The sequence below is a fragment of the Ictidomys tridecemlineatus genome, chromosome 3, assembly GCF_052094955.1.
Source record: "Ictidomys tridecemlineatus isolate mIctTri1 chromosome 3, mIctTri1.hap1, whole genome shotgun sequence".
Lineage (NCBI taxonomy): Eukaryota > Metazoa > Chordata > Mammalia > Rodentia > Sciuridae > Ictidomys > Ictidomys tridecemlineatus.
In genome coordinates this window covers 141,841,515-141,865,767 of record NC_135479.1, presented here as the reverse complement: position 1 = coordinate 141,865,767, position 24,253 = coordinate 141,841,515, and the positions used below count along the sequence as shown (strand labels likewise).

Here is a 24,253-nt window from a genome sequence, read left to right as displayed (position 1 = left end):
TTGTTATGACTGGAGTGTATTAAGGAAAACATACCATTCACCAAGCAGTACACATTATCCAACACAAGAGAACATGAGTTTATAAAGGCATTTAGTTTATTTTTCAAAAAAATACTTTGCTAGAAGGGTTGAGTACTGTAATTTTACATGATCATAATCTTTTTAAATTCTTTTCTGACCAACAAGTACCATTTAAGTGAACAACTTGTCTAGGTCTGCTTTTGTAACACCCAATACAATTAGTACTTCTCTGATGGTATTCCCTAGGTTTTAATTATCTGTAGGCCAGGAGGCACAGCCTAGCACATAGCAAAGTATGTGCTTTATAACTGCCAATTAACTTGGTTTCTTTAATATGATTAAGGAGAGCAGGTAACTGGCATATCGAATTCAACTATAAATTTGCCATTTCTTGCCTGAAAGGTTGTGAATCTCCCAGACCCCCCTCCCCCCACCAATTACTTAACCCAGGGAAGCAGTGAACTACAACTGTAGAGGAAAAAGGGCAACATATCAGGTGAGTGCTGGCTGTGTCCCAGTTAGATCTGTTATTGTTTTGTTCCAACTATAAACTCAAGATGACCATGTTACTCATATTCAACAGTAAGTAGAAAATACAAGGCAAAGCCAAAAATATGTAGGGATTACTGGCAACAACTGCTTCCTTTTTCTTCCTTAAAAAGGCTAACTGAGAGTTGATTCTCTCTGATTCTTGATAAAACTAAAAGATGCATTAAATATATAAATGTTCACTGCTACAGATTTAACAAAAAGAAAGGCCACCAGAAAGAAGCAACTATAACCTGGTAAATTTGCCCATAGAGACAACTAGACAGCTGGTTGAAGGCTTGTCATAAATTGTTCTTTTGTGCAAGGTCTGCACTCAGCCCCCAAACCATAAGATCTGTCTTGTGGGCAGCCAGACAGTTCAGTGCCAGGCCAGTGATGAACTCAACGCTTTTCGCCAACAGCCCAGAAGTGTTTCAAAAATGCCTTTGTTGCAAGGAAGCAATTACTGCAAACATCAGGACAAAAGACTATCTAGGACTTTAGCTAAATAGAGGTTTATATCTAATTACAAGAAGTAAAAGCAATTAAGTGTGCTGAAACCAAGTTTCATGATTGACAGAAACATTTTAAAAACAGACAAAATATTCAACTTTAGGCTAAACCATGCCAGGTACCTCAGGATGCCCTATGATGTTGGAAGTGAAAGAGTAACTAGATATGGACAGCTCACTTAAGGTCTCTGATCATTCCTGCATGCCCCAGTGCTGATAATGATGATCATATTTCACACTGGAGGAAGTGTGGCAACTCAAGCTCTGGGCATCACGATTCTTGTAGGAGGGCTAGGCATGTGGCTCAGTGGTAGAGCACTTGCCTAGCCCACAGGAGGCCCTGGGTTCAATCCCCAGCATTGCCAAAAGAAAAAATTCTTTTGTTTTTGTAGAATTTTTTCTCTTCTGTGTGGTGTCAGTGGGGAAGTGAGATACTCCCTGAAGAATGAGGCATTTGGAGTCAATAGGCTAGTTACTTACTGGTTACTTTGCAACAACCCCACAAAAAAAAAAAAGTAAATGTCTCATATACATTTTGAAAGATCCCATGTTTGCATAATAGTTATGTCTGGAAACCTTAAGACAACATCTCCACACTATAAATTCTCATCTTCCCTTATGGTGACACAACCTTACCTCTAGTAGCATAAAGTGCTTCTACTCCCAGTATTTAACAAAGTAAGAAATAGTGACCTGCTTTTATACTAAGGAATTTGAGTCTGGAGTTGTTGGGAGAGGCTGCTTCCCAGTGTCAACACTGGTTTACATGCATGTGCATGTAAACAGTCTGACTCAACCCTCAACTGCTGGCAGTCAGCCTTGTTTCAATCATAACTTACAGCCAAGTTAAAGCATTTTAGCTTTTTCTTTTCAACACACACCTAACCAGGCATAAATTCGAGTATCTTCTGCCATTTATTTGGTAGTTTTCTGAGTAAACATTTGAATTTGTTACCAATATATTTTCCTCCCCTAGTGCAGAAAAGATAATTGGGTAGTTTAACATGTATCCTTCCTTATTTCCTTTCCTTTCAAATATGTCACAAAAAGCCAGATAAAAGATCTAAGATCCATTACTTTCATCTCAGTGCAGCTAATTATAAGGAAAGGGACCACATTACAGCCTGTCCCCTGAAGATAGAAGATTAACAGAAGGGAAAAAAGTAACTGCCATGCTAAAATGTCAGGATTAGTTGTGCAGAAGCCAAGTGAGCCCTGAATGAGGGGAGATCACTAGAGAGGAGGGAAGCAATTCTAATATATTACTGCACTCCTTGGGAACCAAGTTTTCTTTATTACCTTCCCTCTTCTCCCCATGCATCTGCAAAAGAAGTCAGCCTTCAATTTTGAATGTTCATATTTCAGATACACTAGAAATAGAAATGTATTAAGTAAATCTTAAATTCTCCCATATGGGAGGCAACACAAGGAAAGTAGCAACTTAAAAATTACTTCTCAAAAGGCTGAATATCTCATTTGTTTAACTACTGGTTTGACAAGACACCAAGCTTTTTCATAGGTCAAAATCAGAAAAAAACAGGTTATTAAATAAATGTCTCATTATAAGATTTAGGCTGCTATGCATTGTAACTCCTAAGACCAGGACTGAAATCTCATTTGATAAGGTATCTGGCCCCAGTCACTGCCTTTTTCTTATACTTGAATCAACTCTTCCAAAGTAGGCTCTTTGCTTGTAAGTGGGCCTCCATGGACAGAACACACCCATCACTTTACAGCCAACTTCCATATCACCCTTCAAAAGGAATGCACTTCATTTTCTAGGACTCCTTTGGAGAGGGAAGTAAGTGAAAGGTGCTGCTGGTAAAAGTAAAACAGAACTGGCTTTGTCAAAACCTCTCCTAGCTACCCTTTATGTCCCAGGGAACACTGACTACTCCGAGTTATACTGAATCAAAAAACATTTGCATTTTTAGGTTCTGAGATTAAATTTTAAACCTGTATTCAGTTCACGCTAACTAAGTTTCAAAAGCTGCACCAAATCTACTAGGCTTTTTTTTTTTTTAATACTCTTCACTGCATGCTCTGTCTATATGCATGCGTTTGGATAATAAATATTAAATATGGGAGGGACGCGCGGAATCCATAAAATTAAAAATGAAATCAAACTGAATATTAAAAAAGTACATGGTAGTTGGAGAAATGAATAAGGGCAAAAAATAAATTTGAGGTAACAATAGTGGCCCAACACCACTGATCTGAATATCTGTAAAAATTCAAATGAGTGTTTGGAGATTCAAGTAACAAACCATCTGTTCCAACTTGGTCAGACTTGCAGACCACTGCTGAGTCAGTCCAGCAGCCGGCACTCACACAGCTCCTTGTAAATTCTCTTCCGCACACGGGGCATGTCTTCTTGAGAAAACTGGAAAGGCTGCTCTAAAGCGAGGCACTTGCAGTACTGCAAAGGTCCCAGAAACATGTAAATGGCACATGAGGTTGCACAACAGCCCAGCACCAGATGCAGACCTGATAGAGTCTAAGATTGTATTATAAAGTTTACAGAAACTTGTGACAAGGTGCTTTACAACATTTATCTCCAAATTATAGTAGGCATTTCAGGCAAGTGTATAGCTAAGGATCACCCTCCCTACAGGCCTAACACTGTGAAAAGCACCAACTGATGAAGAGGCTCTAATTCTCAAAGTACAATCTGCTGAAAATGCAATAGATCTTACATAGCCTTTGGGAACCTGAATCTTGTTTACAAACTCCAAACATTTATGAAGTTAAGAATAAACCAATCTTCCAAGATCTTCACAAATCTTTAAATTTCACAGATTAGATAATTTCCTTCATAAATGTGTATATAACAGAAATTTTTCCATTGCCCTTTTAGACCATCCAGAGACATGGGAGCAGTTTTAGACCATCCAGAGTCCATGGAATGCAGTACTCTGGGAGTGGTGGAGCAGGACTGTAATCTCAATAACTTGGGAGGTTGAGGCAGGAGGATCACAAGTTCAAGGTCAGCCTTGGCAACTTAGTGAAATCCTGTCTCAATATTAAAAAAAAAAAAAAAAAGGGTAGTGTTATGGTGGCTGGGGATGTAGCTTAGTGGCAAAGCACTCCTGGGTTCAATCCCAGTACTACAAACAAAAACAAAAACCAGTGGCAGGCAACCAGCAGGTCTTTGACATCCAATAATTAAATTTTATTTATTTATTCAGTATTTCGGATTGAACCCAGGAGCTACCTATCATTGAGCTACACCCCCAACTCTTTTTATTTTTTGAGACAGAGTCTTGTTAAGTTGCCAAGGCTGGCCCCAAACTTGCAATTCCTCACACAGTCACTGGGATTATAGGCATCTACCACCATATCCAGCCTGCCAATGTTGTTTTTATTTTATTAAGTTAATCCTTTAAATGCCAATGATCTATGATACAAAACAACCCAAGTCAGTCTCTAGTATAGCTCACTACTAATCTCTGATAAGACATGGATGATATATATTTTCCATTCTTGGCTTGACATGTGGTTCTTCCTAATGATAACACCTGAAAATGCACTATTGCATCTCAACAACAAAGGGAGAAAAAGGAAAGTGTTCTGTTGCCTATACCTAGTATCATGTACAGGGACTGCCATCTCCCTTTCTAAACACAACAAACTTATATCACAAACTGTAAATTCAAAACAAAATAAAACAAAACAAACAAACAAAAACAGTATTTCTTTACCTGGAGCACAAAGACTCCACAGTCACTGTCATTTTTCTGTTGTGGAATACACTGAGGGGAAAAACAAAAACGTCATTAAAATAAGATCAAGTACTTCTTTCCTCTTTAGATAAACACAAAAAAACAGAATGAGATAGGAAACCTGTCTCTGTCCAGGACAGCTGGTATCATGTTCATTTTATAAAGGCATCTGGCCACATGAAAAGTGCTATCAAAGGCATCCACAAATTATAAAACAATATTTTCCCTAAATATGGGAAATGAAATGAAAACCCTATTTTAAAAACATCTATTTGGATACTTAGTTTTGCAATCAGTTCACTGACAAGTAAAAATGGAACTGTGGATGATCACAGAACAATTGCCTGAACTCTGAACACTTAGATAGTAACAATTCTGCTTAGCAGTCTTCACTTTTCATCTCTATAAAGCTCCCCAAACAACTGGTTATTGTATTCTGCCTCAAGTAGGAATATGAAAGATATTGGCTAAATTTAGAATACCTAGAATTCTAGCTGGGTCAATTCAGAAAATTTACAAGTTTAGTTTTGACTTGAACTGGTTTACTAGATAATTAGAAATAGAAAACTTGAGTTTAACTGTAAAATTTAATATGTGGTTTAGTTCAAGGTTGAATTGATAAATCTTGATCCCTCTGGGACTGGGTTAAAGGTTATTTCAAGACTCTTTGTCTATAACACTGGGTCAATGATTCAGACAGACCTGAGTTCAAGGACCTGCCTCTACCAATAGTTCTGAGGAAGGTCTTCTGAAGGTCACACTTCAGTTTTCTCATCTATAAAATAAAGATGCTGTTCATCTTTAAATGACCACCTACTTCACAGGTTATAAGGATCAAATGAGATCATTATATAAAAACACTTTAAAAAACAATAAAATAAAGACTAAATTGTCAACACTGGTGTTCATGACAGGATTGAGATTACGCCCAGAAAGGCACTCTGGCCCATCAACACCTTTAATGTCTAGAAACCATAACAGAGCTACATCCGAACTGTCCTCACGCTGAAGAACTAAGGACAGGCCTAGAAAGTAGCCAGTACTCTTGCTCCCATAATGGACCCAATAGTCATTTAGCATTTCTCTGAGTCTGTAAGTGCCATGAGGCAAGAGGTAGGTGCCAAAATCCCCAGCCAAAATTTGTTTTTCAGCAGAGCAACTACATCATTAGCAACTGTGCCAGGGATGAAAGGACTCAAGTTACCTGCTTTCAGCAAGCACTGGGCAATTGAGTAGCCAGATGATAAAGTACTAAATTGGCTTAATCTGAGTTGCCTCCCTAGAGTCTTCTCCAAGCTCTTTTTGGTCTCTCGTAGTCTTGAAATGCTCTTACACACAACCGCCCCTTGGATCATTCCCTCCCCTGGACATGCCCATTTTATTTGTATCACATACTTACCTTCGTAACAGCTGTCTGCCAACCCTGAAGAAATTCAGGTCTATTTTTTTCTCTGGCTTCAGTCAGCAAATACTTTCTTATATTCTGGTTAAAAAGAAACCACAACACAGATGCTGTGTTCCATGAGTTGGTGAAAAATGAAACCTGCCCGTAGCAGGTAGAAGCAAAGGAGGTGGCAACTGTGGCCCCACAAAATTGGGCAGTGTGTGCACAAAAGAGTTAGAGCTGGAACTTTATTTAGAGCTTTCATATCGTTAAGGAGGACTCAGACCTCCTGTACTCAAGGTATGCACTCAAGAGTGTGGGCACTGGTATTTGCTTGATTAGAATATTTATTGAGATGGTTAGCCACCTTTCCCAGCAGTAAACTGGCAAGATAAAAAAGTCTTAATCAGTGCCAGTGCTGAAGAGAAGGAAGAAACTCGTGGCAGAAATCATTGACTAAAACTAAATGAAAAAAATCTAGCTGAAGATAAGTTTTTTAGTTTGGAAGGTGACAAGAACAGACAGTTATCTCTATCCATTCTGAATACTGAATATAGTCAAGGGCACTACTGAAATTTCTAGACTGCTGGAGTTTCAAAATATCCTTAACGCCCTCAACCTCTTTGTGCATATTTCTCTCTGTATCAAGAGATTATGACTGCATGTTGCTCTTCTCCCAAGTTCTCAGAATAACTACTATATATAAATTCACACATAGAATAACGGCAAAAAAGATTTGCCCTTAAAAATAATCACCTACACCAACATTTACTAAGTATTTATAATGTGCTGAGTGCTGGGGATACAGTGGTAACGAAAGCTGTTTAAGTCCTCGCTCTCAAGAGAATCTACACATTTGGAAATTTTAATAACATTTTTCATCAACTCTTTGGAAATACAGGCCCCCAACTTTCCTTCAGAGCCACTTTTATTACCCCCACATTTCCTTAAAACAACTGCCTAGCTTCACCTACCTGGATGACTCTGCTTGGCTTTAAATGACTTTTAGTTATCACCCCAAACAAATTGGTTCTCAGGGTCTTTCTCCAAATGTGCCAAGTCATTAGCCAACTGCAATTTGACTGAAAAAATTTTTGACTGGTCAAAAATTCTGAAGATGAATTTTTTAACAACTGCAGAAGAACCAAGTGCCTAATCCAGAATTGACTTAGAAATCAAAAGCCTGTTTCAAAAACAAAATCTTTTTAACCATCAAGAAGTTAGCTCCATGAAGGGAACTGTCTAAACCTTCTCTGACTCCTCAGTGTCAGGGCCTAACACAAGCAGAAGCCTGGGGTAGTATTTCCTAGTTGAAATGATTTTTGCAACACCCTTGCTCTCCTTGTTTTTTTTTTTCTATTTGTCCAGGGAAGAGACAGCACTGACAGTCTCTGATGTGAGACAGTCAAGGAATTAAGCAAAGTGAACTGGAAACACACAATCACATCTGATACTGGACTAACTCTCTTTTGTACTGCAGTTAGAGCACTCTGGGCCCAGGAATATCCCAAAGTAGGGTTTTTTTTCCCCCTGGATTTCTTAGAACCACAAACATGGATTTTGAAAATTTGATCTTCTTAGTTTTGCTTATACTTACTTTTTAAATTAAATGTTAAATATAAATTTAAATATCTTTATTTTAATATATTCTTTAATATATATTTATATATTATACCACATAATATATAATAATTTATATATACAAATATATGTACCACATATATTTAAATATATACATTAACATTTTAAATTTATACATTTAAAGTAAATATATAAATATATATTCCTTGTTAATAAAAATTAGTATAACCAAAATACGGTGAAATTTCCTTTATTAGTCCTACTCCTTTCTATACTTATCCAAAAGCAATCACTGAAATCAAAATTGTACACATCCATCCCATGCTTTTTTTTTTTGAGAATGGGGATCCCCCTATATTATACACACTGGTCTTGAACTCCTGGAAGCAATCTTCCTTCCTCAGCCTCCTGCGGAGCTAGGACTACAGGCAGATGCCATTATTCATTGATATCTAATTTTTTTATTTACAAAAATATATCTTTGTATATTACATATACAAATATATATGTATATATTACAAAAATATCTTTGTATATTACATATACAAATATATATGTATATATACACATATGCACACATAAATGTATTTCCCCCATAAGCATATTATATCGTTCTGCCACAACTGGCATTTTCTTTTGGTGGTGGTGGTGAGGGGGACCAGGGATTTAACCCAGGGGCAATTTACCACTAAGCTACATCCCTAGACCTTTTTATTTTGAGACAAGGTCTCACTAAGTTGCTCAGGGCCTCACTAAGCTGCTGAGGCTAGCTTTGTAATTTCACCTCTCCTGCACAGCCTCCTGAATCACTGGGATTATAGGCATGTGCCACTATACCTAGCTCAACTGGCTTTTAAAAACTCAATGATCTTTCCCTGTTAGGATGTAAAGAACCACTATATTTTGTTTTGGTTTTGATGGTACTGGGGATTGAATCCAGGGTCTCGTACATGATACCCAAGTGCTCTAAGACTGTGCTACATCCTCGCCCCTTCTTTTAAATTTCATTTTGAGAGAGGATCTTGCTTAATTGTCCAGATTGTCCTTGAACTTGCTATCTTCCTGCCTCAGCCTCCCAAGTTGCTGAGATTATAGGTGCACACCCCACACTCAGCTCAGAAGTTTTAAATTATGACATGGTTAAATTTATCAAACTATTCCTTATGTCTCTTTTTGGGGGGAGGGTTCTGTGTAAGAAAGCATTCCCTATTCTGAGAACACAGTATCATCTATATTTTATTCAAATGCTTTTAGTTTTAGTTTTGTTTTACAGGTAGGTATCTATTCCATCTGAAATGTTTTTATAATTAGCATAAATATGAAGTAAAGATCTATATTTACTAATTCTCCCAGTGTCATACTTGAATAGCCTACCTTTTCCTAACTTCATCATATACTAAATCCTCACGTATGCATGAGTTATTTTTGGATTCTTCATGCTGTTCCAATCTATTTATCTACTCCTAAGCCAATATAATTATAGTTTTTTTTTTTTTTTTTTTTTTTTAATATTGCTAGGGATCTGAGTGTGATGACGCACACCTGTAATCTCATCGACTTGGGAGGCTGAGGCAGCAGGATCATAAATTCAAGGCCAGCCACAGCAATTTAGTAAGATCCTCAGCAACTTAGCAAGAACCTGTCTTGGGGAGGTGAGTAGGAGAGGACCAGGGATGTAGCTCAGTGGTAAAAGCATCCCTGGGTTCAATCCCCAGTACCAAAAATTTTGTTAAAAAGCAGTTTTAAGGGGCTGGGGTTGTGGCTCAGCGGTAGAGTGCTCACCTAGCACATGCAAGGCCCTGGGTTTGATCCTCAGCAGCACATAAAAATAAATACATAAAATAAAGGTATAAAAAAATAGTTTTTTAAAAAAAGCAGTTTTAAGGGGAAGAGAAAAGGAAAAAAAAAAAAAAACAAGGCTGACAAAATCAAATTAGGGCATGTATCTCAGAAGGGGATCCTGATCTTGGACAGCTACCTCTCACCTGTGGAGTCCTCTTATAGTTCTTTTCTTTACCAATAGTTTAGAGGACATTCACAACAGAAAATGTTCCTCTATGGTACTGACTTCTGCTGTTCTACCTAGAACTAAGATAGGACTGGGTCAATCACAGATTAAGTGAAAAAAATAGGATATTAACTTACCTCTACACAAAACTTAAAATGAATGCCTTGGGAATCATAAAATGAAATAATTCGATTAGAGAGTGTCACAGTAATGAGAGACCAGTGGACTTCCAGGTGAATAGGAATCAATAGAAGACTCTTTTTAAACAAATCCACCTGATTAAGAGAAGAAAATGCAGCTGTCATCACAAAACCAACAACATACAGCAGCTTCTTTACTGACTTCTGACTTCTCCAAGGACACAAAAGTAGACAGTGATAGGCCAGTATTTGAACCCAGGTCTTATTTTTATAGCCCATGCTTATAACTACTAAGCTATAACACACAATAAGAAAAATGAAGAAGTACTATTTTTCATTTAACCCACTAAAACTCTGTTTTATCAAATGGTTTAACTTTTTCGTTTTTCTCCACCACCCGCCGCCTTTTTTTTTTTTGGTACCAGGGATTGAACCCAAAGGTGCTCTACCACTGAGACATATCTCCAACCCTTTTTACTTTTTACTTAGAGACAGGGTCCCTTATTAAGTTGCCCAGTCTAGCTTCAAATTCACAATCCTTCTGCTGAGTCACTGAGATTATAGGCATGTTGCCACCATGCCTGGCCTTACCTAATTTTCTTGGGCACATTTTGACCTAGACTCAACGTTTTAGGAAATAACCATGGTACTGGAAAACAGAAAAGGTCTAAGTCTTTCACCTTTCTCTGGACTCGGTATAACAGTTAATATCATGAGCTTCAAAACAAGTCTACTTAAGTTCAAATTCTTCCTCAACTATGAAATGCAGAAAGCAATAATACCTATCTTATGATGTTGTTGAGAATAATAATGCTTGAAAAATGCACAAAACTGTGCTTTTAGTACATTGTAGATAGCCAATAAATCTTAACTATTATCATTATTACTCCCTTGTCTTTCAGATGTCAAAATCAAGAACATCCTTGAATAATATTTACATACCCTTTATATCTGAATCCATCTTTTACAATCTTAACATATTCTTTATATCCTAATACATACAATTTAGAAATAGTGCTATTATATTAAAAAATCCAGTTATATCTTGGGTAATAGATGCTCCACTAAACATCCATAAAAGAGTGAATTTATTTATTTTTTAAAGTTAAAACAATGACAATACTATAAAGTATGTCAGATTCTTAAAAACCAATCTCTCAAGTCTTCTTTTTTGCTAATAATCAGATAATTTATTTATGCTATAAATAAATCTTTTATCAGTCTATATGACCTTACAAGCAAAGCACTTTAGTGTTTTTGTTTTTCATTTTCTATATTTATAAACCTGGAGTTGGGGGAGTTGGGCAAAAGAAAATGTAGGGCCAGGGGTATAGCTCAGTGGTAAAGGGCTTGCTTAGTTAGCAAGTATTTGAAATATTTATTCAATCCTTAGCACCACCAAAAAAACCCAAAACAAAACCTAATAAGAAAATAGTTCGAGCATCCCTAAAGTTCTGAAACCACAAATGCTGCCAAATTCAACTTTACTTTAGCATGATGATATCACAAGTAGAAAATTCTGCACATGAAATTATGTTATGGGTCAAGCCTAAACATAGTCACAGAAGCTGGGGGTATAACTCAATGGTGGAGCACTTGCCCAACATGCATAAGGCCCTGGGTATACAATTCCCAGTACTGCAAATAAATAAATAAATAAATAAATTTAAAAATTTTTAAAAAAATAATTAAAACAAACACATATAACTGAAAATACTATATAAAATTTAATCTTCAGATTATGTATATAAGGTATACATTAACCATAAATGAATTTTAGTTTTGGGTCTCATCCCCAAGATATCTCATTATAAATATGAAAATACTCCAAAATGGAAATATTCCAAAATGAAATCCAAAATCAAGCATTTTGAGTAAGGAATATTCAGTCTACATTAGATAAAATAGACACTGATCTTTTTTGAGGGGAGAAACAAGTCTTTTCTGTCAAACCAAAGAGACTTCATTTTAGTTAACTTCCTGGGCTCCCATTTTCTTGAAACTCAGCTGTCTTTCTAAAGTTAGTATTTCCTCAATAGTCAATTTGCACCTAAGATTGTGTAGATAGCCCCAACCAAAGTGTAATGGCCAAGTACCCCTGTGTCAGAGATAAAAGCCAAGCACACTGCCTGCTTGCAATGCCTGCTTTCAATTTTGATTGCTGTGTACCCTTCTGCACGTAGAAATAAAATTTTTGCCTTGCAGACAGAGCCAAATAAGTCTGTGAGTGTTTATTTGGTTCTTAGGGCTTACAGGACCCATCCCCTACTCCATTAATTCCAGCAACAGGGCCTTGTTAAATTACTTAGGCCTTGCTTAGTTGCAAGACTGGCCTAGAAGTTGTGATCCTCCTGCCTCACAATTAAACAATGAGATTCAAAAGAGAAAAAAAAACTATTGCTGAGTACATGCCAATAATCCCAGTGGTTCCACAGGCTGATGAAGGAGGATCGAAAGTTCAAAGCCAGCCTCAGCAACTAAGTGATGACCTAAGTAACTAAGTGAGATCCTATCTCAAAGGGTCTGGGGATGTGACTCAGTAATTGAGTGACCCTGGGTTCAATCCCCGGTACCAAAACAAAACAACAACAACAAAAACCTATCACATTAAAAAGTCTGTTTCTAAGTAACATCGTATTGGCCTTAAAATTATCTTTCCACTCAAAGTGATTAATTTCCATTTCAAATCTAGAATAAAAAATTTAATACCTTTTTAGTCCATCTCTTAACTCCATTATATCCTTTGGTTACCAGCTGTCTATGAAAAAAGCTGTTGAAGAAGTGAACCTAGAACAGACACCAAATATAAGGAATCAGATTACATTAGGCTGTGCCCAGATTTAACTTCAAAAGAAAATTAAAAAATTTAAAAATCTGAACACAAAATAATTTAAAAATACATATTCAAAAAATTTTTAAATAAAAATGTAATGTTCTAACATAAATAGACAAGGGAGAGAAAAGTTTCTTCAACTAGTAGTCAAAATACAGAAAATATATTACTTGATTTATAGAAAATTCTGTTTAAATTTTTCATGAGAATGCTCTTACAGGTGTGGTCTATTGTCAGTGGGGTAGCAATTGGATTACCTGAATCCAGTCAAGTAGAGACAAATGATAAATCTCTCCAAAATTTTTAAAAGATTGAACAACTGAAATAGGATCTGAAAAAAAATGAGCAAACCAATACCTTGAACTCATGAGATATGGATTACAAAACTCTCCATCTGAAGGATGTGGATTTGAAGACTCCCATACAACTACAAGAAGGTCTTAGCACAATCATTTCTAGTACCAAAAATTACCCTTGCCATACAGATTATCAGGTCCCACCTCCTTGGATTCAGATTCTGCCTATAAGTGGTATTGGCTCATCTAAGTTAGTCTATACCATGGTCTTGAAGCAGGGCTCTAACTTGAACTCACTTTAGATAATAAGACTATTTAGTGTGTGGTTCTCAGAGTATGCTCATTAGACCAGAAGAATCAGCATCACCTGGGAACTTGTTGGAAATCTAAATTCTCAGCCCAATTCCAAAGCTGCTAAATTTTAGCACAAACTAGCAATCTGGTTTTACAAACCTTTCATGTGATTCTGATGCACATTCACTGAGAACCATTCAGCTTAACATGGATAAAAAACAATCTGTTTAGTTATCTGTAAAAGCAGTGACTCTGTAACTCTGTTCTTTAGAATCATCTGGAGGACTTATTGAAACAGTGCTGGGCCCCAACTCCCATTTCTGATTTAATAGAGCTGAGCTGGGGTCTAAGAATGTGCATTTCCATTAAGTCCCCAGGTGATATTGACACTGCTAGTCTGGGGACCACATCTTGAGAACTACTGCCTTTGAATATGTTTAGATTTAAACTTTTTGATGATTAAGAGCATTTCATAAAACAATCCAACATATTAGCTTCATGATTTGAATTTATAATGCATAATGAATTTATGATTGTAAGTGGAAAGCTATTAGTTTTCTATATTGAAAAACAGTACTAGAATCTGCAATTAGTTATATTCATCTGTTTAAGTTTTTTGTTTGTTTGTTTGTTTTTGCAGGACTGGGGACTGAACCCAGAGGTGCTCTACCACTGAGCCATATCCCCAACTCTTTTTATTTTTGAGACAGGGTCTTGCTAACCTGCCTTAGCATCCTGACTAGCTATGTTATGAGATTTAAGAACTTGAAAAGTTCTGCAGCTCATCAGGTATCTGAATTTTCAGAAAAAAAGATATCAAATTTAAAAATCATTTTAATATGTAACAAAGCTCTTAAGAGAATTTAGAACTGGATTATCTATTTGAATTGATTAAAATTAAAAAAAAGAGAGAAAAGGTGAAGATGAGTAATATTTTACATTTTTATAAAGAGGGTAAGACTTTAGTTGATTGATTGATTTAACTGAATCCAGGAGCACTTTTATTGAGCTGCATCCCCAGTCCTTTTTATTCTTTATTCTGAGACAGGGTCTTGCCAAGTTGCCCAGGATGACCTCAAAGTTATAATCCTCTCACCTCAGCCCCTTTATTAATAAACAAAAAAAGTCCCCTTATCAATAAACATACCTACCTAGATACAAATTTGCTACTGTGACTTTCTTATGCTGAAGCAGGAGGATCACAATTTAGTGAGAACCTTATCTCATGATAAAAAAGAAAAAGGGCGGGGATGTGGCTCAGTGCAAAAACATCCCTGGTTTTAATTTCTAGTACCACACATACACATAAATTAATAAAAATGTGTATTAATAAATTTTGCAATAGGATTTCCCTAAGCTCATATAAATATATAAAGATAATACATAAATGTGTACATACGTAATATAGCCCTTTAAAAAAAATCTAAGTAATTATAAAATAATTAAAGTTTGAAAATAAAAAAAAATCACTTTTTTTTAATATACAAGAATTTCCTTAAGAGGAAAATTTTCACTTACTTTATCTGGGACTGCATCCATTATCAGCTCGCCGTACATATTTATGACCTATAAAAAGTAAAACCAATTTACTAACCCTATACAATTCAGAACAACCTAAGTAGAATGTATAACATTCTGAATAATAACAATAAAACTTTTCAATCCTGGCATTAGTGAGTCACTTCAGTACACATTAAAGAATATTTGATTAATAAAAGTAAGTATGAGACCAGTCCCTACAATATTTTATTGACCAACATCCTTTGTAACTTTTCTGCAGTGAGAATCTGCATTACACTAACCTGGTCATTTAGCCAATTCTGACCATCCAAGGTCGCCAGATCATCCATATCCAGCATATGTTTATTGTAGAAGATGCGGAAGTTGCATTTTTGATGTCTGGCCCGATAGTTTGTTATTTCTCTATTGATAAATGGTTTTCTGAAACAAAGATTTTGAAAGAAAAAAAATGTGAGTTCTACTCAATGCACTATTAAGTACCCTTTTTCTCCTAAATCAAGAGAAAATCATATATGCCAATCATTTTATTTTCAAGGATTTAACTTTCACCACTGGCATACCTATTGGAAAAGTCTTCATTAAAGACATCTTTTAATCTTCCAAGGACATCTTTTTCACTGAGTGGGACCAAACTTCCATATTTTTTCATAACCTCATCTAGAAATCCTTAAATAAAGGAAGAAAGGAAAGTTAAGATGGAAAGACAAAGCAATTTCTCTTAATATTTAATCTATAAACAATTCAACACATACTTAAATGTACATTATAACATAGGATTATACTCCGTATAAGGAAATATTTTAAAAGTTCTGACACTATTCAAACAAAGTGGATTAGGCCCTTACCACTCTAACCTAGAGAAAAATGCTGTGAGGTATCATTTCACAGTGCATTTTTAAACTACCAATGAATTGTTAGAGGAACTAGCTAAAACTAAAGATTGATGCCTTTCCATAACTTAACCTTAGTGATAATTCTCTCTCATTAAGAGTAACATCCAGAAAGTTGGACACAATGGTGTGTGCCTATAGTTCCAACTACCAGAGGATAAGGCAGAGCATTGCTTGAGCTCATCAGTTTGGGACACCCTGGGCTACTCAGGGAGATCCTGACTCAAAACAAAAAACCCACACACACCCCCACCCACAGAGAAAACATCTAGTTGGGTGCAATGGTGTGCACCTGCAACCCCAGCATTTGTAATGCTGAGGCAATAGAACTGCAAGTTCAATGCCACCCTGGGACAACAGAGGGAGATCCTATCACAAAATAAAAGGCATAGGGATGACAGGTGTAGTGGCACATGCTTGTAATCCCAGAGACTCCAGAGGCTGAGGCAGAAGGATTGCAAGTCCAAGGTCAACCTCAGCAACTTAGTGAGACTGTAAGCAACTTAGTGAGACCCTGTTTCAAAATAAAAAATTAAAAAGGGTTGGGGATGTGGATTAGTGGTTAAGCACTCATGGGTTCAATTGCAAGTACTCAACACTGAATAGAAATATGAGTAAGACTGACTGACATTAGAGACTGGAACTATGCAACAATTGGTCCTATATAACACTATTTTTATGACTTTAAAATTACATCTAAAGGCTAAATCACCTTGTTAAATGTGCTTGAATTAAGTCACAATTTAGCCAAGTGCAGTGGTGCACATCTGTAATCCCAGCAACTCAGGAGACTGAGGCAAGAGAATGGCAAGTTTGAGGGCAGCATTTAAATCAATTTAAGTAGTGTGAACATATATACACATATATACAGGTATATAATATATACGTTTTGTTTTTAGTACTGGAGAACGATCCCAGGGGTGCTTTACCATGGAGCTACCTCCCCAGTTCTTTTTTTGTCTTATATGAATTATTCCTCTTTATTGTTTAAAATATTAGTTATAATTATATAATACAATTCACAATATATTAATTACTTGATATATATTCATTATAACTTCAAAATATACATTTTTAACCTTTTCCTTTTTAAATTTTTTTCAATAAAACTTATATGATGTATCATACTAATGAACTGTGAGAACTCATTTTTTAAATTTTCTTTTTTAGATTTAGTTTATTTATTTGTACTAATCAGTTATGCATGACGGCAGAATGCTCTTCTGATTCATTGTACACACATGGAGCACAATTTTTTACTTCTCTGGTTGTACTCAAAGTAGGGTCACATTATTCATGCAATCATACATGTACCTAGGTTAATGATGGCTGTCTCATTCCACCATCTTTTCTACCATAATGCCCCTTCCCCCTCTCCCCCATCCAGAGTTCTTCCATTGATCCCATGCCCAATCCCCCATTAAGAATTAGCATCCACTTATCAGAAAACATTTAGCCTTTGGTTTTTTGGGATTGGCTTACTTCACTTAGCATGATATTCTCCAACTCCATCCATTTACCTGAAAATGCCATGATTTTATTTATTTTTTAATGCTGAATAATATTCCATTGTGTATATATACCACAGTTTCTTTATCCATTCATCTACTGAAGGTCATCTAGGTTGATTCCAGTTTAGCTATTGTGAATTGTGCTGCTATGAACATTGATATGGCTGCATCACTATAGTATGCTGTTTTTAAGTCCTTTGGGTATAAACCAAGGAGAGGGATAACTGGGTCAAATGGTGGTTCCATTCCCAGTTTTGCAAGGAATCTCCATACTGCTTTCCATATTGGCTGCACCAATTTGCAGTCCCACTAGCAATGTATGAATGTGCCTTTTCCCTACATCCTCGCCAACACTTATTGTTGTTTATATTCTTGATAACTGCCTCCTTTTTTGTTTTTTTGGAGACAGGGTCTTGTAGAATTGCTAAGGCTGGCCTTGAACTTGGGATCCTTTTGCCTCAACCTCCTGACCTTGCTGTAGAGGTGTGTGATACCATGCCTGGCTTTTTTTTTTTTTTAATCCTTTAATTTTTGATGATATTGGGGATGGAACCTAGGACCTCATATGCGAGGCATGAACTCTGCCCAGAGCTACACCCCAACCCTATATATGCATTTCTAGGATGATCCACTAAAGAAACATACCTAAAAAGGCTCTAGGAAATAAAACCAGGACATTATTTATTTTTTTGGTGATATTAGAGATTGAATCCAGGGGTGTTCTCCCACTAAGTCACATCCCCAGTCCTATTTATTTTTATTCTAAACTGCTAAGCCTCTAATTTCAATCTTATCTCAGCCACCCAAGTAGTTGGAATTACAGACATGTGCCATCATGCTCAGTCCAGGATATTATTTCTAAGTAAATACAAAGAAACTGCAGAAAGGCTTAGATGCTCACAAAAGCAGAGGCATGATAGGCACAATTCACTGATGAAGAGCAGAGAAAACAACCACCTAGTTATCAGGCTGACAGGTGAGCCTATTGAGTTGAGATGGGAAAAATGAGGAAAATATGTTAACCATATATCCTATCCAGTTCCCTTTTGAAACTTTTAAGAATTGCCTCCACTATGCATTAATTCAAAATGAACAGGAAAGATCAAAACAGAGTACTGGGAATGGTGTGCTGCTGGGTTGGTTTGGGGAGAGGGACTGAAATGTAAAATCTGTATTTCCCCCCATTAATCACCCACCAGAATAGCTCCTATCTTAAAAGGCTTAAACTAAGAGCAAAAGTCAGGGGACAGCAACAGGAAAAAGGATGCTTGCTTATGCCTGCTTCTAGTCTAGGCTTTAGACAAATAGGCCCACTGCAACGTCATCATTTCAGGAAATAAAGATTTGGGTCCTCTATACTAGGAACAGAATGTATAGTGTTTACATTACATATCTTAATGTTGATCTAAGCATAGCCTGTGTCTATATTGGAAAACAGGCCCAAAGGAAAATAAGCGATTCCCAACACTGGATAAACTGCATTTAAAAAACTGATTTTATAGAAGAAAATGCCTCTACCAACAAAAAATTAAGCTTGAGGTTCCACCACCTTGAATGAAGCTCCTCAAATAAGAAAGTGGTCTCCTCTATCAGTGGTATACCAGATAGCCAGGCATGGTGGCACAGGCCTATAATTTCATTGACTCCAGCTGAGGCAGGAGGGTCAGCCCCCATAATTTAGTAAGACTCTTGTCTCAAGAGATGGGTATGTAGCTCATTGTTAGAGAACTGCTTGGGTTCAACTCCAAAACCACAAAAAAGCAGGGGGTGGTTAACAATGAGATGGGGGGGGGCGGTTAACAATGGGATATGGACCCCAATTTTAAACTAGAATCATAAGAAAGAGGCATTCTTATTAACAATATTATTTCTGGGTGGTAATAATATGGAGATTTTAAGTTTCATATCTGTGTTTTGTTTTTGCTTGCAGATGATAAACATGGATTGCTTATGTAATAGAAAGGCCCTACAAGGATGACAATGTCTCTCACTGATAACACACCCACCATTATCTCACTGGTACCAGAAGTAAAACAAAACATCATTAAGAGCATTTATCATATGACAACACTCACATATTTCATCTAATCTTTAAAACTAATCTCTGTGTCAAGATACCATCTTTGCTAGGTCTGAGAATATGGCACATGTTAGAGAACTTGCCTAGCATGTGCGAGGCCCTGGGTTCAATGCCGCCTCCCCCAACTATCTTGTCACCCCCCCCAAAAGATATTATCTCTGCTGTACAAATGAAGACAAAGAAAACTTAGATTAAGTAACTACCCTCAGGACACCCAACTAGCACAGAATAACTAAGATTCTTATGTAGGTTATGTGACTAGAGAAACTATGCTGTTAACTTTTATGCTATGCCTTCTCCAAAACAAGAAATAGCTATTTTCTCTACAAAAATAACTTGGGGCTGGGCACCCTTCGCACACCTTATAGTACTAGCTACTTGCAAAGCTCAGGAAGGAGGATTCTGAATTCAAGGCCAACCTAGACAAAAGATTAAGAACCTTTATAAAAGAAATAAAAGAAAGAAATGCAACCACTTGGTTCTACAACAAAATACAATACACACCTCAGAAATGCCATCAGTAAAGAAGGCATGAAGTACCTCAGAATAAACTTAAGGAATGTGTAAAACCTAGTGAAAAGTTGCAAAACACTAAGAAACTAAGTCAGTTCTGTTTTTACACAGGAAAACTCAACATTTTAAGAATATAATTTTCTCCAAATACTATAAGCAAAAAAGCATACTTATTTTCTTTAATTTATAAAATAAATAAAAAATTCATCTTGGGATTGATAAATTCCTAGAAAATTTTAAAAACAATTAGAGGTGGGCTGGGGTTGTAGCTCAGTGGTAGAGCACTTGCCTAGCATATGTGAAGCATTGGGTTCGATTCTCAGCACCACATATACATAAATAAAATGAAGGCCCATCGACAATTAAAAAAAAACTCTTTAAGAAAAACATTAAAGAGATGAATAAGGGGACAGAAGAGGAGTGCATAATTTTTCAAATTATAAAACTACCTACAGTAATTAAAGCAAAATAATGCTAGTATACAAACAGATCAAGACGAGAAGGAAATTCAAAGCTAGTCGGTATTTCTTAACCACAAAGAATGAATTGCTCAATAAATAATATTAGACTACTGCCTGAACTTACAACCAATTCATTCTGGTGGAAAGAATTATATTACTCCATTTTACTTTTCTTTTAAACAAAGAATTATATTAAAAATAACACTTTAATAGTATAGAAGAAAATAAGAGTTGAATATTTAAAAATATTCAAGCTTTTCATGACAAGCTTTTCATGCGAAGGGTTTTTCCCCTTAATAAGTGACAAAAAACATTTTTAAACAAAGTGTAAAGTCAATGCCTTTTGAAAATGTATTTTTGTTTTCTTTATGGCAGTATTTGGGGATTGAACCCAGGAACTCAAGCACCCTAGGCAAACCCTCTACCACTGAGCTACACCTTCAACCCCAAATACGTATTTCTTGAGTATGTAAATGACACATTATTCTTTTCTTGAAGCTGCTTTTTTCCCATCAATACATTATAGTTTTGTTTTGGTACCAGGGATTGAACCCTGTGGCGCTTAATCACTGTGCCACATCCCCAATCCTTTTTATTTTTTGAAACAGGGTTTTACTAAATTGCTGAGTCTGGCTTTGAATTTGTGATCCTTCTGCCTCAGTCTCTGAAGCTGCTAGGATTATAGTCGTGCTTTATTGCGCCCAGCATACATAAACATAGTTTTTTTTTTTTTTTGGGAGGGGGTACTGGGGATTGAACTCAGGGAAACTCCACCACTGAGCCATATCCTCAGACCTATTTTGTATTTAGACTCAAGGTCTCACTGAGTTGCTCAGTGCCTTGCTTTTTGCTGAGGCTGGCTTTGAACTTTCGATCCTTCTGCCTCAGCCTCCAGAGCCCCTGGGATTATAGGCCCTGCCTTACATTATAGTTTTTTTTTTTCCTTTAAATCCATTCAAAATGATCTAGTAGTCCATTAAATGATTAAAATTGATTTTAATCAATTGCCCACTAATGAACATTTGATTTTTAGCTACTCTTTGCTATCTGAATAATGGGACAAAACCCTTAATTTGTGCTTTCTATTGTTTCCCTAGTTAATACTTGCTAAAAGTTACATATCTGGGTCAAAAGGTATACATGCTAAACTAATATTTTCATTTGTGATCTGGTACATAAAAAATTATGATTTGATACATAAAGTTAAAAATTTTTTTTTTGTTTTTATTCTTTTTTGGGGAATAAAAACTTGGGATTGAACCCAGGGCCTGAAGCTTGCTAAGCACTACCGTAAGTTACACCTCCAGTCCCAAGATTTTAATGTTATGAAGTCAAATTGGTTTATTTACTCCCCTACACTCTGTACTGGTGATTGAATCTAGGAGTGCTTTACCACTGAGCTGCATGCCCAGTGTCCCCCCACCCCCTTTTTTCAAATTTGGAGACAAGAGTCTTGCTAAATTCCCAATGCCTGCCTCAAACTTATCATCTCCCTAATTCGACCTCCAGAGTCTGTGGGATAACAGGTGTGAGCCATTGTGCCTGGCTTCTCAAACTGTTTTTTTCTTTTAGTTTTGTTTTTTGAGACATAAGGTCTCACCATTTTACCCAGGCTTGTCTTAACCTAATGGACTCAAGTGATCCTTGTGCCTCAGTCTGTGGAGCACTTGGAACTATAGGCATGTGCCACCAAGCCCAGCTTTTATTTTATCTATTTTTTTTTTTTTTTTTTGGCAGAACTGGGATTGAAGCCAGGGACATTATACCACTGAATACATTTCCAGCTTTTTTTATTTTGAGATAGGGTCTTGCTAAATTGCCCAGGCTGGTCTCAAACTTATTATACTCCTGCCTCAGCCTGAGCTGCTGGGATTATAGGCAGGTGGCACTATGCCTAGTCATTTAAAATTGTTGTTTTTTTATTCTGGGTTTTCTATCATGTTGTAAAATGTCCTATCAATACAAGATTACAAAGCTAAGTATGGTGGCATGCACCTGAAATTCCACGTACTCAAAAGGCAGAAGCAGAAGAACTACTTGAGCCCACAAATTCAATCTGCAGTATCAAAAAAAAAAAAAAAAGAATAAAGAAATTTTGTCAGTTTTGACATTGACGAACCTGGAAAACATATTAAGTAAAATAAGCCAGGCACAGAAAGAAAAATACTACATGCCCTCAGATATACATGGAATAAAAGAGTTTTAGCAGACCCTGTAGGCAGGAGAAGAGAGGGAATGCATTACAATATGGTAGCTTCAGTTAATTTACTGTATACTTGAAAACTGATAATAGAGTTGGCTGCAGGGGTGCACATCTATAACCTCAGCTATTCAGGAAGTTCCCAAGTCTAGGATCAGTAACTTAAGAGTTGTTTTGAGTCTCAGGATAAAAAAATAAAAACAACCCCCAAAATCCCAGGGATGGTGAGGTGCTAAGCAATTCAGAGGGATTGTGTCTCTAAATGAAATATAAAATAGGGCTGGAGATGTGGCTCAGTGGTGCAGTGCCTGAATTCAATCCCCACTACAAAAAAAAAAAAAAAAAAAAAAAAAAACCCAAAAAACAAAAAACAAAAAAACAAAAAAACAACGCCCTGGGGATGTAGGTCAATAGTAAAGCACTTCTGGATTCAATCTTCAGCAGTGGAAAAGAAAAGGAAAACTGACAGTACGTTGTGTGGGTTTTCTGTTTGTTTGAGATGGAGTCCCACTACGTTGGCCAGGCCAGTCTTGAACTCCTGAGGTCAAGCAAACCTCCTATATCAATGTGCTGAGTGCCGGAAGGCAGGTGTGCAACACTGGACTGGCTAGAAAAGAGATTGTAAACCATGTTTGGTGGCACATGACTAATTCCAGCAACTCAGGAAACTGAGGTAACATGATCACAAGCTTTAGGCCAGCCTCAGCAATTTAGCAAGACTCAATATCAAAATTAAAAGGCTGGGGATATAGCTTGGTGGTAGAATGTCCCTGGGTTCAACCCCCTGTACTGGGGGAATAAAAGGAAACTGGGAATATAGCTCAGTTGGCAGAGTGCTTGCCTTGCATGCACAGGTGCTGGGCCCCAGCACCACCAAAAAGAAAAACAAAAAGTAAATGTTCTCACTACAAGAAAAGTATAATGGGTATGTTGATTTGCTTGAATCAACACAATGTATACATATGAACATCCACCTGTGCTAAATTTTGTCAATTTAGAATTTTTTTTTTCTTTTGGCATTATGGGACAGCCTGGCACATTCAAGACAAGAGCTGTACCACTGAGCACTCCTTAAGATACCCAGCCCTAAATTTCTTAAAAAATGGCCTCCTAAATGTTTCTCTTCATAGTTTTATAGAAATATATAAAAATCACCCTCTTAAAGAGTACAATTCAGTTAGAAAATTTGCATGTACAACTATGTAACTAATCCCACTATTATGTATAACTATTGATCAAAATGGGGAAAGAAAGTATGATTTAAAGTCAGAACATCACTAACACTACCTCATTCCAGAACACTTGCATTATCCCATTAGCAGTCACTTCCCATTCTCCCCTCTTCCCAGGTCCTTGCAACCATTACTTTACTGTATTTGCCTATTCTGGACATTTTCAAGTTTATGGAATATTATGAGGGCTTTTATTTGTCTTCTTTCACTTAACACGTCTTTACTTAATAACATATCTGTATCAAAACATGTATCAGTATGTCTTTTTATGGTAGACTAATATTCCATTATATAGATTTGGACATTTAGATTTCTGATTTGGGGTTAACATGAATAATGGTGTTATGAACTTTCATCCACAATTTTTTTGTGTCTGGGGGCTGTGGGTGAAGCTCAGTGGTAGATAGAGTGCTCAGCATGCATGAGGTCTGCGTAAAATCCCCAGCACCAACAAAAATTTTGTATGTGTCTAGGGGTGTAGCTCAGTGGTAGAGGGCTTTCCATCCCCTGCAGCACATTAAAAAAA

General features: G+C 36.6%; 1 protein-coding gene and 1 non-coding gene across 4 annotated transcripts in view; one reads left to right on the top strand and one right to left on the bottom strand.

Moving 5' to 3' along the window:
• Positions 1-74: 74 nt before the first annotated feature.
• The window catches only part of LOC101969083 (sentrin-specific protease 5), a 39,612-nt gene continuing 15,433 nt past the window's right edge, over positions 75-24,253 (bottom strand). For 2 of the 3 annotated variants that reach the window (XM_013365539.4, XM_005340970.5), the window contains 8 exons: positions 15,401-15,506; positions 15,122-15,260; positions 14,838-14,885; positions 12,606-12,683; positions 9,894-10,031; positions 6,183-6,266; positions 4,763-4,813; positions 75-3,480 (listed from right to left, as the gene is read on the bottom strand). In XM_013365539.4, the coding sequence (XP_013220993.1) occupies positions 3,370-3,480; positions 4,763-4,813; positions 6,183-6,266; positions 9,894-10,031; positions 12,606-12,683; positions 14,838-14,885; positions 15,122-15,260; positions 15,401-15,506 (755 nt within the window). In that variant the 3' untranslated portion in view covers positions 75-3,369. The remainder of the gene's footprint in view (positions 3,481-4,762; positions 4,814-6,182; positions 6,267-9,893; positions 10,032-12,605; positions 12,684-14,837; positions 14,886-15,121; positions 15,261-15,400; positions 15,507-24,253) is intronic. The other variant, XM_013365540.4, reaches the window with a different exon arrangement.
• On the top strand, positions 1,356-1,426 carry Trnaa-agc (transfer RNA alanine (anticodon AGC)). The gene has a single exon. It is a non-coding gene; the product is annotated as a tRNA-Ala (tRNA).